At 39.0% G+C, this 16,287-nt stretch overlaps 1 protein-coding gene across 5 annotated transcripts in view; it reads left to right on the top strand.

The window, feature by feature from the left end:
• Positions 1 to 16,287, top strand: part of TENM3 (teneurin transmembrane protein 3) — a 550,183-nt gene that overhangs the window by 443,941 nt on the left and 89,955 nt on the right. For all 5 annotated transcript variants that reach the window (XM_066573504.1, XM_066573502.1, XM_066573501.1 and 2 more), the window contains 2 exons: positions 355 to 622; positions 6,028 to 6,171. In XM_066573504.1, coding sequence (XP_066429601.1) covers positions 355 to 622; positions 6,028 to 6,171 — 412 coding nt within the window. The remainder of the gene's footprint in view (positions 1 to 354; positions 623 to 6,027; positions 6,172 to 16,287) is intronic.

The raw sequence follows: 16,287 nt of genomic DNA, 5'->3' as shown, positions 1-16,287 counted from the left end.
TAAGTGAACAAACACATCTACCTGCTGAACAGCTAATTAGCAGTGGTTCCAGAAGATGGCCCCCGCCAATCTACTATTAATGACATGTCCTTAGGATAGTTTAGAACTAGACAACCCTTTTAATATGTGCCTATGTCCTATGTGTCAGAAGTGGTCTGGTTAAGGAGATCCTTGACCCTTTTGTGTAAGCCATTTTTCAAATAAAGATATATCTCAACAGGTTGTGCTATCAACGTGATATCAGAAAAGGATCCAAAGAACATATGCTTTTGATACCAGATATATAAATATGATGTCACATGCTTATATTGCAATAGTTTCATGCCAGATATTGTATCATTTTTTTCATATCAGGTGCTTCATGAAGAAACAACCATTCCAGGGACGGATGTGAAACTGTCCTATCTAAGTTCAAGGGCGGCAGGATATAAATCTGTTCTTAAAATCACAATGACGCATGCTGTCATCCCCTTCAATCTAATGAAAGTTCATCTTATGGTGGCTGTAGTTGGAAGACTTTTCCAGAAATGGTTTCCTGCTTCCCCTAATCTTTCATACACCTTCATTTGGGACAAGACGGATGCTTATAACCAGAAAGTCTATGGATTATCTGAAGCTGTCGGTATGTATTTCTATTATAATTAAACAGTAATATTTATTTTAGGAACTCTGTCAAGCAGAGATTGATTTATGGCCGTGTAAAGCGGAAGGCTGGCTTTGTGCTCTATATGCATTCATCTTCTTTTTAAGCAGCAGTTTAAATATTTCAGTGACATTTAATTTTGTGGAAATCTTTGTCATTGAATCTCATATGCTGGTGTTTAACTGGCGGGTTTATAATTTACTCTTACTTAGAGCATACATTGTAAATTGGTGTTCATCATTCTGTCCAAGGACGTACTGTAGAGGCACACCATGCAGCTGCCTTGGAGAGAGGGGACTAAAGGTGCATTTACACACACAGACGATCACTCAAAATTCATCAGAAACTGACAGTTTTGATCGATCAGTTTGGATAGGTACTAATGGGCTAATCAGCCCTTTAGTACTTCATTTGCATGTATTTAGAGAACAGCAGATGGTCTGTTCTCTAAATACATTGCTATTGTTCTCCAGCGAGACAGCAGTTGTTAAGAGCTGTTAAACAATGTTATCAGCGCTGCCCGCGGAGAGCACAGCTTGCGGTCTGTCTTATCAGGGACAAGGATGTCATGCTGACCTGAAGTCAGCGATGGATGAAAAGTGCACGGTAAGCGCTTGATGGGCACACGTTTACACACAGCGACTATCGCTCAAAAGACGGTTTTTGAGCAAATTTTGAGCAATAATCATTGTGTGTAAAAGGGCCCTATTGGTCCCCCCCCTCCACCCTACGTTCTTAACTATTGGGTGCTGAGAAGAACCCATGCATTATTCCCTTTTCAAGATTAATTGTATAATTTGCAAGAAATGGTTGGAGAATTTTCCCAAGAGTCATCAATGGGGTGGGGCATTGGAAACTAGCACTGGGCTCTTCTGCCTTGGATTGCAAGAGCCAGCACTGTATTGAGGGTCCACTCTTATCTTTGCTATCTGCACTCCCCTAGATATATGAAAAAACTGTATATAATCACAATAAGTACTTGCACTACTGAGAAACTAATGTAAAGGACAAACTGCTATATAATGGTCTCTCATGGCTGTCTACGCTAGTCCTCCATAGAGGAGAGGTTACATCCACATGATATTGTATTATTATGTAAGGGCTGTTAGTAGTTTAATTGTCTGATTCAGATAGAGTCCATGGATATCTTCGCAGGTTGTAGCCCCAGCTGGTGTCTATGCCCATCTAAATGTGAAGTTATTCCTGCAAGCCAGTGACATCACCATTGGTACAAAATGAGAAAGGATCAAAATGCCTCCAATACATTTCAGAGAACACATTCTCCTTCCTCATGGTCAGTGTCAGTCACTTTCCTCCTTGTACAGGGGTCCAGAGTTGTAATATTTCTTCTTGTGGAAAGCATCTCAGAAGAGAGCATCACTTTTTTGGTTCGTTCTCCTTTCTACATCTACTGTGATGTCATTGGCTTACAGGAATACTTTCACTTTTAGAAAGGTATAGCTACTGGATAGGGCTATATGCCACAAATGTACTTGTGGATATGATCCTAATCTGGATCAGGCAATTTAACAACTCACAGCCTCTACAGAAAAAAGCAATATCATGTGTATATAATATCTGCTCTACCGAAGATCTATGTGATAGCGGTAAGAGCTCATGATGTATGTATGAGTTTGTCCTTTACTTCAGTTTTTTGATATATTGCAAGCGCTTACTGTAACTATCTGTGGTTTATCCAAGTTTTTTTTGTATGTTTAGTGGAGCGCAGATATCTTCCCCTATTCATTTGGTTGCTTATTAGTTTTGAGAGAACTGAACCAGAAGAACCCCATGAACCCGATCCAAGCTTTTCCCTCAACACTGGTCCTGAACACTGGTGTATAACACTGTCAAAGACCATTTATGGCTCTTACACCCTGTTATACACCAGTTTTCGGGGTTCTGGTGAATTTACAATATGGTTCGAGCTAATTTGTACCGAACATTTTACAAAAGTTCAGTGAACTGACCAAAGCAATCACTTTTACTTATATTTGGGTATTTGGGCTGGCAGTACCTGATACTAGCTGCGCCCCATTACATCCAGCCAGCACTTGTGTATTGGAACAGTTGCCCCTTTATCTTTGCCCTTAGGCCGCGTCTACCATGTACGTCAGTGATTACTTGCCAGTAGATTAACGTCACATTGGGCAACCATCAAATGCTGGTTCTACCTTCTTTTTCTGTCTTCAGTACTTATTAAATGTAGATATTCCCCAGCTGTCACGGGGACCAACGATCCCTACTTTAGTAAGGCAACTGAGCTCAGTTCGGCATGGCATCCCACCAGCTGTACAAGCTGTTAGACAGAAATCTTGCTGCATCAAATGAGTATTGTAATCGCAGCCAATAATGTGATCACAGAAGTAATGAATCAATTTATTGCTGAGAAGAACTAAACAGTCGTCTAAACTCCCCATTAATACTGTTGTGAAGAAGCAGATGAAATATTCAAGTCAGACTACAAATCTAAGGATCACAGCTCCTGCCATTAAGGAGCAAACTGCTGTCCCGGATGATTGAGGTGTGAAGCTCTGATGAACCTGTATCCCGGAGCAATGGAGATTAACCAGGCAGAAGCAGCAGGAGTGAGAGATGACGAGGCTGGCGCAGCTCATGACATGCTTTAACTAGAGGAAATATGTAAAAACACTGCGGGGTAGCTGTGATTCTTCACATAAGGTGTTATAGAATTCAAGGTGTTTGAACTGAATATTATCTAAGATTTCAGTTGTCAATGTTATTTTATTGGCGGAGTCGGAACGTAAAAAAAAAAAGCTAAACAATTTAAGCTTGGAGACAAAATGTTAACCATATGCTAATTCATTGGAAGTATTATTATATAGTACAGTACTGCTGTTCAAGTCAAAGTCCTGATTGCAGCTAGCGCTTTATCAAAGGATGGGATTTCCTATTCAAAGACATTGTGTCCAAGAAGTTTTCTTAATCACAAAAGAGATACAAAAACTAGACTGTATTTTTCCTGCCTGCAGACAGTTCTATAATAGATGGGCTCGTATATTTCATTAGGATAGCGCTCCCAAAAGTTTCAGTTTTTAAATGAGAAAATATAAAAAATGTGTGATACAATGTAGTATTAAAGATATCTTAAAGGAAATGTCCAACTTTGTAACCAATTATTTTACATTAAAAAAAAGCAACTTGCAAGAAGTCTTGATAAAAAGAATATGTATACGGCCGTTTTATGTATGCAGCTCCTCTGTGTTTCCATGTTTAAAGAAGGTATACAAGGAATTTTTTTTCGAAAGCTGCTTGCAATGGTGAAAAATCATAAAAAAGACATACCCATCTCATCTGCTCCTGCACTGCTCCCATTCCTATGGTGTCTGGTCCCCTGCTACTTTCTATGTTCTGCAGCAACATTGATGTCACTGACAGCAGGGACTGTGCAGCCAATCATCAGCTCACTAGGGTCACTGATTAAAGGGGTTTAGCGGGACTAAGATACTGATGACCTATCACCAGGATGGGTCATCAAGATCAGATACAAGGGGGTCCATCTCTCGGGACCCATGCCAATCAGCCTTTTGAAGAGGCTGCAGTGTTCAAATGAGCACCGAGGCCTCTTATCAGGTCTGTGATGTCTGGTTCATCAACCATATGATATAAGAGCAGCTCAGTCCCGTTTAAGTGAATGGGTTTGAGCGGCTATATCAAGCACAGCTGCTATTAAATGTACAACACTGTGTCTCATATACAGTGAAGTGACTGCTACTCTAACTCAAGCATCGCAGCCACTTAAGACAGCTAATTGGCAGGGGTCTCAAGTGGCACACCAATCTGATATTGATGACTTATCCTGATTATAGGTCATTAATATGCTTGTTGTGGAAAATCCATTTAAGGGCAGCAATCACATGTCCCAGGATGTTATCACTGCTGCAGCAGGAAGTGGAGAACAGTAGTGCATAGGTACTAGAGATGAGCGAGCGTACTCGCTAAGGCAAATTACTAGAACGAGTATTGCCTTTTGTGAGTACTTGCCCGCTCGTCTCAAAAGATTCGGGTGCCGTGGGGGTGAGCGGTGAGTTGCAGGAGTTAGCAGGTGGGAGCGGGGGGGAGAGAGAGATCTCCCCGCTCTCCCCCGCCGCTCCCCGCCCCCCTCCGGCACCCAAATCTTTTGAGATGAGAGGGCAGGTACTCGCAAAAGGCAATACTTGCTCGAGTAATTTGCCTTAGCGAATATGCTTGCTCATCTCTAATAGGTACACCATAGGTACAGAAGCTATGGGGAGTGGGTGAGATGAGTATGTCTACCTCATATTTGTCCACCCCACTGGGCACCATTCCCCAAATTCTTTTTACCCAGATAACCCTTTTAAAGACTACAAACAAATCAGTTGAAGTCTAATCTTTCAGTCATGTGACAACGGTTTCTCGTTAATATACAGAGGAAATTTGAAATAGTTTTGAGCAGAACTTTGAATATCTGCTAATATTCCTCACTCTTAAATGCTCAATTACACAAATTATTGAGATGAATGTCAAGTATAGGAAGTACATATTTTTAAGCAAGTTTAAGTAGTAGGAGTAATCTTCACTTTTATAATTTATGAGGAAAAGAACAAATAACAACTAGAAAACTTTCAGCAAGTGTTGAACAAAAACTGACACAAAAAATATTTTTTTGCTTAAAAAAAGTTTTACTTCAAAGAATATCTTCAGTTAACTTGTATAATCAAAGGAAGCAATTGGAGACATTTTTGTTACACCGGTATCCTCATCCAACTTCATCCCGAATATTCTTCCTTGATCTTAAGGGTTCATGGATCTAGACCAGTGTTACCCAACTGCAGTCCTCATGACTCCCAAGCAGGTCAGGTTTTCAGGATTTCCATAGTATTGAATGGGTGATGTATTGTCCATACCTCAGACATTCCCCCAGGTGTTCTCTCTATAGAATATCCTCAACTTGTTGGAGGGTCTGAGGACTAGAGTTTAGGAAACACTGATCTACACAATAAGTCTAATCCATCATACACTACTTTGAACTAGATGGTCTGGCAATTCATTTGCTTTACTAAATATACGACTAAGTGGCTTTTACAGGAAGTGACATAAAGTATTGGTTTAAACAATGTAAATTAATCCATTGTGTTTATAACTGTAAGGCAGTTCCATGATACAATTCTGTGATCCATACTCAGTATGGTACATAACCTCATATTTGTTTTGTTACATTTGTAAAGAAGATTCCAGTGTATAAAGTGATATTGAGCAAATGTATATAAGTATAGCGCAACTGGTAATTAAGCCATTGAAGATTCAATGGCAGCTATTAAACATGGATAATATGCATTAAATATAATCTTTCCATGAATCCTGTTATTTATAGTTTGTGTTCCTTCTAATTTTGGTTGCAGTATCTGTCGGGTATGAATACGAATCATGTCTTGACCTGACACTATGGGAGAAAAGAACAGCTGTTCTGCAAGGCTATGAGTTGGATGCTTCAAATATGGGTGGCTGGACCTTAGACAAGCATCATGTATTGGATGTCCAGAATGGTAAGTTCTTCCTATCCTTTCAAAGATATTTCATCTCATGTACAATGACTTTGACGTCCTTTAAGTTTTCAAGATATTGGCATTTTCTTTTACTAAAATGGTGGCTTCCAATATTATTTTAGGATCGGAGGTCCACAATAAGTATTACTATATATCAACTAGTCGAAAATCCCAAATCAACGTCTCCTGTAATTATAAACTGGCAGTTATAAGTGTGGAATATAAAGCTGATCCCTTCATGTTGATCAGGTAATGGGTTGCCTTGGGCCATCCATACCATAAGAGTAACATAAAGGAAGTACACAACAGCATCTTTGCACTGAGGAGACATGATATGGGTTGGCCACTATTCAGACAAGTGCATATTTCCACCTCTGCAGATATAACGTGTATAGCTTTAGATATCCACAGTCTTACTGTATGTTTCTGGAGTCCATCCCCAAGAGTGGTGACTTGTTGTCTAGATGTATGGAAACCAATGCTGTGGAGATTTGGCTGAGGGATCTTTCTCTGTACATAATCATCATGATGGCAGCATAAATGTATTCCTTCTCTTACAAGGAACAGGTCAGACTAAACATTTTATAGAGCAGGTGTTGCTGAGAAAAATGATGTATAAGTTTGTTGGAAAAGATTCAGTATAACTTTCATATTTTATTCATTTAAATCCCTGCTTGTTCAAAGCTTAGTGGTCCAGTGGGCGGTCCTATCAATGACTGGAGTGTATGACTCTACATACAGAAATAGCTGTCAATCACTGATAGCTCCGCCCATTGGACTGTTCAGCTCAGTAAGAGCAAAGATTTAAATGATTAATATACAAGTTATACTGAATCTTTTCCCATAAAGCTATATATCAATCTAATCAGCTTCTCCTACTCTGTAACATGCTGCCCAAAGATAGGACTACATATACAGCATGACAGATGCCCTTCAGGCCGTCTGCATATGGGAAGATTTTTGCTGTGGAATCCGCGGCGGGCATCCACACATGCGGATCCGCAGCAAATATTGTCCATAGGATGCTATGGTAAATCAATTCTTCCAGCATACGTGCGGAAATCAATTGCGGTTTCCGCCTGTGAAGGAAAAATCATAGCATGCTCTATTCTTGCACGAATTCCGCATGGACGGCTTCCATTGAAGTCAATGGAAGTCGTCCGACCCGCGTCATCACCTGGCGATGGCCCAAGAAAATAAAAAACTTGAAAAAAAATTCTGTACTGCGGATGAAGAACAGAAATGACAGATACGTACACTGCTGCTGTCAGGGTCAGATTCCACTGTGGGCTCCCACATGCTTAATCTGGCTATGCCATGTGCGGCCGGCCGTAATCCATTACTAACCATTTTTCATCTTAAGAAGCCTATGAGAATAATACTGTATAAGTAAACAAAATAAATTCAATCAATTACATTCCCAAAACTGGCGTCTTGAGACCCCAAAAATATACACATCCAATAAACCAGTTGAAGAGAACTATTGAGCATCAGTAACACAAAAACCCAGCACTGAGTAGGATTACATATTTAGCTTCATAGTCATACAATTATATGACGTGATATATGCATTTAGTGCTTGCCTTATCTAGTGTTTGTCCATTAAGCCTACTTTCACGAGGCAGTACTTTGGTCTATATTTCACTTTTGTATTTGTGAGCCAAAGCGCAGAATGAAACCTACAGAGAAAAAGTATAGTGGAAAAACGTTCACCTCTTCTGTTTTTTGCACCCGCTCCGGAATCAGCCTTACACATACTGCCGTCAAAAAGTAATCTTAGGTCTAGACCAACAGTGGCGAAACGTAAAAAGTTCTTGTAGTTTACATGACTCTATTAAATCCTCAATTTCCTTTTAAACATATGACATTTAGGTCTGATTTGCCGTATGTGCTAAAAGCTCTCCTGCTTCTAGTGAACGATTCCTACACCAAGATGCAAGCCAAATGGGGCTATGAATTGCTTACGGTGCTTTTAAGGCTAAAAACATGTTCAGACAGGTTAATAATAACAGACAAACTATCATTACTTTAAGATAGAGCTTCCATAACCAGGCGTGCATAGTTTTATCAGTAATTGAAGGCTGTTGGAATTGGCATATAGAGAATGTTATGCAGTCGGTAATGTGTCATCGCATCCCTGTCTACAATAGCTTCCAGACTAACCGCCTTGTAACAAATTCATTGTTATGATAAAAATGAAAAATCATATTCCGCAACCCAATTTACACTTTGTAAGTACGACTGGAGATACGTAATAATAACAAAACACAATGTCTGCTATTATAAAGCAATCAAACACCTCGCATCTCAGACCCCCTCTATCACTGCCGTAAATGGGCTTTTATTACATTTCTGGTGTACGTATGACACAATGATTTCCACAGAAGCATAGGTAAAACAATATTTCTAGTCTAGACTTTAATAAAACTGTTCTTGTTTTCATAAATGAGTGGGTTATTTATTAGGAAGAAGAGCTTTGTAATAGATCTTGAGTCGTGTTCTTCCTGCATTCAAAAATAATGACCACCAATAAAATTGCATTTACAATACAATGTTATATAAAGTCAATGGGCATTTTACAAACACGTAATGGTTGGGAGAATTGAAAACTATCCGATAAATTTCTTGGTTTTTTTTACTGGTTCACTAAAATATATCTGCAAGTGATCTTCTGAAGGAGAGGTAAAGGAGAAATGCAACTTGGGTTGCTCTAAAGGAGCTCGCCAGGATTAGAAAAATATGGCAGCTTTTTTCCAAAAACAGTGGTTCAACTGTCTATGGCTTGTGTGTGGTGAGCTGCAATACCAGACATGGCCTGAGGACAGGTCTGGAATTGTTTTTAGAAAAGGTTATGTCTTTATAGAACTATAACCTCTTTAATGATTGGGCCCTTGAATATATGTATGCTAATCCACCGAGCCAAGACACACAGATGTAACATGAATGTTAGGAGCCTCGTATGACACAGAGGATTAAGGCAGCAGAAATGCAGTCCTAAGCTCTCACTCACAACCTAGGTGTGTATTGGAAGCCCAAGCTGTTACTATTATGATGGACTGTTCTCACTGCTGATTGGTATGGGCTGAAGGTTGTGAGTTCAATCCTGGTTCAGGTAGCCGGCTCAAGGTTGACTCAGTCTTCCCTCCTTCCGAGGTTGGTAAAATTAGTACCCAGCTTGGTGGGGGGTACCTGTTACCATGGACTAACTGTACTCTAACCTGTTCAGATATGAGGGGGTGCTGATAAGTCCTTGATTTTGCACACAGAAAATTGACACAGACCAGTGAAGTTTCACACTAGGGAGGGGTGACTGCTAACAAACATAGTCTGCACATATGAACTGATACCAAGGATGTCAGCCATAGATAAGTGCGCTACACCATACAGCAATGCAACCCCTACTGACAAAGCAGTGGATTGCCATGTATCACCACAAGTGCTTTACCATAAGTATGAGGATGAAAGGGTTATTGGGTAGCATGATAGATAATAGATAGAGTACTCATATTCTTCCGTTACACTGCAGCTTTGCCAGTACCACAGTATTTCTACAGCAATGTTCAACTATCTGAGATGTCATTATAGAGAAGTGTTGGTGGGTTCTCCATGTTGTGGCAGCCACATGCAAGTGAAGCCTTACCCACCCGCAGTGGCCAATGCTGTCTTTTTACTGTCAGAATGGTGTGGCTACTGACCACAATAGATCGGTAAGGTTTTGGTGCACATGGCAGTTGCAATAACAGACAGCCTATAACGGTCCAATAAGAGGTGGACTATTGGAGGTGGTGAACAGGATTGGTAGATTGTACTATATCCGGGAATGAGGCTAGGTGCGTATTGGAAGCCCAAGCTGTTACTCTCTATTATGAGGGAGTGTTCTCACTGCTGATTGGTATGGGCTGATTGTATAGCCCTCCCTATATATATATATATATATATATATATATATATATATATATATTATAATTCACGGCATTGTTGCCTTGTAGACAAGTTTGATGTGTCTACCCTAGCATAAAACATAAATATTGTAAATAGGATAAAATGAACTAACAGGCATACATGTAGTTTAAAAGCCCAAGGATGCTGGAATTTGCGTAAGACAGTTGCTACCAGATACCAAGAGGTGGCCAGGTATTGGTGTAAGATTTATGTATTTTTGAAACAGCATCGAAAAACACAATCGTAAGGTTAGGATCAAGTATAAATTAGAGTTCGTCCAATGATAGGACTAGATTATCTGCAGCTTCCTGCAATAGGGTATGTAATTCATCCAGATATTGTGTGGTCAGGTTGTGAGTCAGGATCTCTGATACATTTCTGTCATCCAAAGGACAAAGTCCCAACGATCCATATTCACTATATTATTACCCTTGTCTGAGAGTTTCATGACAATCTTGTGGTTATCCTGTAGCTGTTTAAGGGCTTGCTTTTCGTTTGATGTTTAATTAGAGGGCACATAGTTTTTACTTGGTTTGATTTTAGCTATATCATTACATACCATTCTTGTATATGTGTCAATGCTCGTATACTGGGAAAGTGTGGTGGTTGTGGTTGATGGAGCTGTATCTTTAATGGCACCATATTCGTTTTGCTCTAGGAGGTCCTCCAGAATACTCATAGTTTCCATATCAGTAATAGTTGATCTCACTGTATCCCTTCATTTAGAGAGATGGTATTTATGCAAAGCTAATTTTCTGGTAAATAAAAGAACGTTCCTCATTCCATCAAAATGACTAAATGATGGTGTTGGTGTGCATGACAGGCCTCTCTTAAGAAGTGATATTTGGGTATCTGTTAAGGTTACAATTGATAGGTTTCAAATTTGTATTTCATTCTTCAACCTTGTAGGGTTACCAGTACTTACTTTTGATTCTGAGAAATCTTCTCTGAGTTTTATTCCAATCTGACCTAAAAAAAATAAGTGCTGTAGTGAAGCATGCCGGGGGTCTGTGTTGCTCATTTAACTGCAGGGATTGTTGGGAGTTGTAGTACATAGTATCTAGGTGACTCTTGTGCAGCAGACTAGAGCCACGCTCTTATGCTTCTAGCTTGGGGCACTAATATCAACTAGCTATACGTATGATGAAACTGAAAGGGAGGAGAGACAGATTAGATATTAGAAAACACTTTCCGACAATGAGGGTGATCAATGAGTGGAACAGGTTACCATGGGAGGTGGTGAATTCTCCTTTAATGGAAGTGTTCAAACAAAGGCTGGACAGACATCTGTCTGGGATTATTTAGGGACCCTGCACTGAGCAGGTGGTTGGACCAGATGACCCTGCAGGTCCCTTCCAACTCTACTATGATTCTCTGATACATTACACAGCAACACTTCATACTGTCCCATTCTCTGTGCTCTCTCCCATTTCTCCACAACAGAAATTGTGCCTTTTCATGTACACCCTCAGCTAACCAACAATCATCCTTTGGGCATGCTATGTTGTACCGTGCCTAAATTTGGCACACATTTGGGTACATCTCACAGTCAATCACCATAGCAATTTAACCTTTTATGGTGAGTCCCTTACATGTATGTAATAAATCTCCATGGATCATATGGCGCATATGAAACAGAATACAACGGCAGCCCGGGCTCACCACTATAGGTGTGCTCTCCTTAATAGCGCATTGACTCAGACAAGCACGAGTAACGCTGACATTCGTATCGCACAGGACACCGACACTCTGTGTGCTGTGTGATGTGTGGGAGACTCACACAAACATAGAACATCTTCTCGCCCGTGTAAATGCACCTTAACAGATATCTCACTGACTTATGAGTACAATGCATGGATTGGTTAAGTATGGGAATAACTTCATTTATTCATACTATACCTCCATGTATCTGCTATTTCATACAGTGATACACAGAGGTTTTTAGCTTATGGATGTCATGAAAAAATTGTAACATGTTCCATCACATGTTAAATTCTGCCACCTCATAGAAGCACAATATGGCAGCACACAGAGTACCTACTGCTCCGAAATAAAGAACTTTAGGCACTATATGCTGCACAGTCAAGTACTAACAGTGTTAACAAAAGTTTAACAAAAAAATTAATTTGCTTCAAAAAACAGAAAAAACGAGTCCCGTGAAAATAGATGGATTTACATTAGAGTAAGAACAATGGGAGATCACATTTCTTAAAAGCTTCAGTAACACATAATGGGCCTGAGCGGAATGGAGAATATGCCGGTGCTTGCAGCAATAATGGAGATGCATATGAATAGTATAATATCGCCTCGCCTTATGCCACAAGGTGAACCAATCTCCCAGCGTTAAATTATATTGAGCATCACTCCCTGACAACTGGTGACTTTTCAAAGTGACGCGTGTCTAATTGAATAAACGAAGTAGTTACTTGTAATGACAAGGTGGATGAGCCGGTGAAATGTGTTTCAGGGAGGAGTGCAGATACTGACAGGTGTTTGTGCCGGCACCCTGATACACAGTCATAAATATTCCTATGCTCGGCTCCCATTCTGCGCTACTAGAGGAGAAAGCTGAAGGACCTATTTCTCAGGCTAATGACAGGATAAATCATACGCAGTGGTACAGATAGCCGGCTTGGAGGACCTCTCTGATGAAAATTATACAAGACCTCGTTTCCAGGGGCAAAAAGAAAAAAAAAATATTGTCTGGTGATTGTTGTAAAAGATGTAATCACGCAAGAAACACGGGATTTTTGATCAATTCCTAATCAGGACAGCATTGTAATAGAATATTGTTTATGAGATATTATCTTCCATTTACATATGCCTCGCTGTTCTGCATTCTGAGTTTAGCCACTCGCTTCTCGCTGTATTCCACAATGGCAGTTTCAAGCCTTTACAACAAAGAAACTGTTCTATTTATTCAGAGGGGTTTTAAGAGCTTTGAAGAACATTTGCTCTTGAGTTTCCTTTTGTGTTTTCTTTTTTTTTCTTTTCTTTTTTTCTTCTAGGAGGCTGATCATTTCAGCAGCATCCTACAAAAAGTGTAACCATTAGCCAATAGTTCTGTCTTTGAAACGTGTATCCGCAATCAATAAAAGCTGTTTAGGTACAACGTGGAAACTGACATGCGGTTTACATGCATCATAGAAAGTAGAGTATTATGGTGATACGTGCATGTAGAAAATAATAACCGCCTGCTTTAGAAGCAGGGCATGCTGATTGATTTATGCTCAATGAAGGACAATGAGAATGAATATCCATACCGTATGTTTTATCATTGACCTATGCAACAATTCACCATCAGGTCCTTGTTTTTGTTTTTTTTTTAATTCCCACCATTGGAATCTTGCAGGCTCAGCATTCCACATGTGAAATGACTTGGATCTGTCATCACTATTAGCTGTTTGTAGTCATGAATGGCATTATTATTGTTTCACTTGCTTGGTCGTAGTGACTTGCTTATTGCATGTTAATGTAGGCATGACTCTTAATATACCAAGGAGATATTTGGTAATGACAAACTAAAAATAATAAAAATTCAAAAGTAATGTCTCCTTCAGTACAATTTGACTAAAAACTGGTTAATACCAGCTATTGCAAACATTATAGGCATCTTGGAGCTTAAAAGGGTTTTCCAGGGAAATATTATTGATGACCTTTTCTCAGGACCCTGGCCAATCAGCTGATCGAGCGCCCACCATCAGTGCCACAAGACCCCAGAGCCGGCGTGGCTCCCAATAAAATTATTAGAAGTTGCACTTGCAGTTACAAGCTCTGGCCACTACACATAGCTCCATACCCATGTATTGAGACACTGACAGCGGGATCCTGATCGGCTGATCAGCCAGGGTGTACAGCCGATCAACTATTGATGTCTTATCATAGTATTTCTCTTTGGAAAACCCTCTTAAGAAGCTCTGTAATTTTGTTATATACTTTTGTAATTTTATGCTAATTTTTAGAAGTAACAGATTCCCTGTTCTGATCATAATTAACTTTTGAGATGCATGGAGTAGACTGACTACTGACTATTTGTGTTGGTGGGTCACATTCAAACTTTAGGACATGTTATCACCCATTGTGGGTTATTGAAGCTTCCATAAGTATTTAACTAATATAACATTATTCAGACTTCACATTCAAAGAGCGTGATTTCATTCTGCAGCATAATGGCCTAGGCAAAAAGCAGTTGCCTTTATGCCTGATACATAAATAGCATTACCAATGCATCATCATAAGTAATGCTTCTAATCTACTGTATATTGTGCTAAGCAGTGCAATCCTACCCTGGACGAACCAAGAGAGTCCTGACAAACAGGACCATAGTCCTTACCTTTCTGCACTCCTGGCTGAATGACCTACAAGTTGGAAATTGGGGTTTAATTTCATAGAAACAGGTTTTATCTATAGTGAAAGTGTGATTCCCATTTCAGAAAGAGGATATGCCGTAAATGTCTACCCATACCTATTGACAGAATGCCCCCCCCTGGATCTGAGCAAGAAGTTAAATGGAAAAGTAACCATACATGTGCTCAGCTATATTTTAAATTTCCATAAAAATGAATGGAGAGAACTGCGCATATGACTGAGATAGGAATACTTCTTTTGGACGAAAATCTTAATTTCTGCTTGTTGCCCTTGGAAACAGACAGTAGTTATTCTCCAAATCAGTACAAGATGAACAAAGCATATAATTATTCAATATTTTATCAGAACTGTGGAATGTGTTAAATTTCTAGTTAAAAGCAGAGATAGCTATGAGATACAGAGATATTTGACAGTTCCGAGATAGATAGATAGATAGATATCAGAGAGATAGATAGATAGATAGATATCAGAGAGATAGATATCAGAGAGATAGATAGATATGAGATAGATAGATATGAGATAGTAGATAGATAGATAGATAGATATCAGAGAGATAGATAGATAGATAGATATCAGAGAGATAGATAGATATGAGATAGATAGATATGAGATAGTAGATAGATAGATAGATAGATATGAGATAGATATTAGATAGATATGAGAGAGATAGATAGATATGAGAGAGATAGATAGATATGAGAGAGATAGATAGATAGATATGAGAGAGCTAGATAGATAGATAGATAGATAGATAGATAGATAGATAGATAGATGAGATAGATGAGATAGATAGATAGATAGGAGATAGATAGAGAGAGATATGAGAGAGATAGATATCAGAGAGATAGATATCAGAGAGATAGATATCAGAGAGATAGATATCAGAGAGATAGATAGATATGAGATAGTAGATAGATAGATAGATAGATATGAGATAGATAAATATGAGATAGATAGATATGAGAGAGAGAGATAGATAGATATGAGAGAGAGAGAGATAGATGAGATAGATAGATATGAGAGAGAGATATGAGAGAGAGAGATATGAGAGAGATAGATATCAGAGAGATAGATATCAGAGAGATAGATATCAGAGAGATAGATATCAGATGGATAGATATCAGATGGATAGATATGAGATAGATAGATAGATAGATATGAGATAGATAGATATGAGAGAGAGATAGATAGATGAGAGACATAGATAGATAGATAGATAGATAGATGAGAGAGATAGATAGATAGATGAGAGAGAGAGATAGATAGATAGATGAGAGAGATAGATATGAGATAGATAGAGAGATAGAGAGAGAGAGATATGAGAGAGATATGAGAGAGATAGATATCAGAGAGATAGATATCAGATAGATATGAGATAGATAGATAGATATGAGATAGATAGATAGATAGATATGAGAGAGAGATATGAGAGAGATAGATATGAGATAGATAGATAGATAGATATCAGAGAGATAGATAGATATGAGATAGATAGATAGATAGATAGATATGAGAGAGATAGATAGATAGATAGTTGAGATAGCTAGATAGATAGATATGAGATAGATAGATAGATATGAGAGAGATAGATAAAACATGCATACAAAATAACAGTGTTTGTAAAATGATGTCCCACTTGGATGTGTTCTTCTCACCTTCTTGATTCTTGCCTTCATTTTCCTTTCTAATAAACATCACAAGTAGACCATGCCCTTATAAATGTGTGCGGGTCTAAGCAGCTGAACCTACAGAGCTTCCTTATCAAAAATGGAGGGTGGGAAGTGTACATTGGGAAAATATCCATAT

Source organism: Eleutherodactylus coqui, chromosome 7 (genome assembly GCF_035609145.1).
Source record: "Eleutherodactylus coqui strain aEleCoq1 chromosome 7, aEleCoq1.hap1, whole genome shotgun sequence".
NCBI classification, from domain to species: domain Eukaryota; kingdom Metazoa; phylum Chordata; class Amphibia; order Anura; family Eleutherodactylidae; genus Eleutherodactylus; species Eleutherodactylus coqui.
This window is presented reverse-complemented; position numbering and strand designations above follow the sequence as displayed.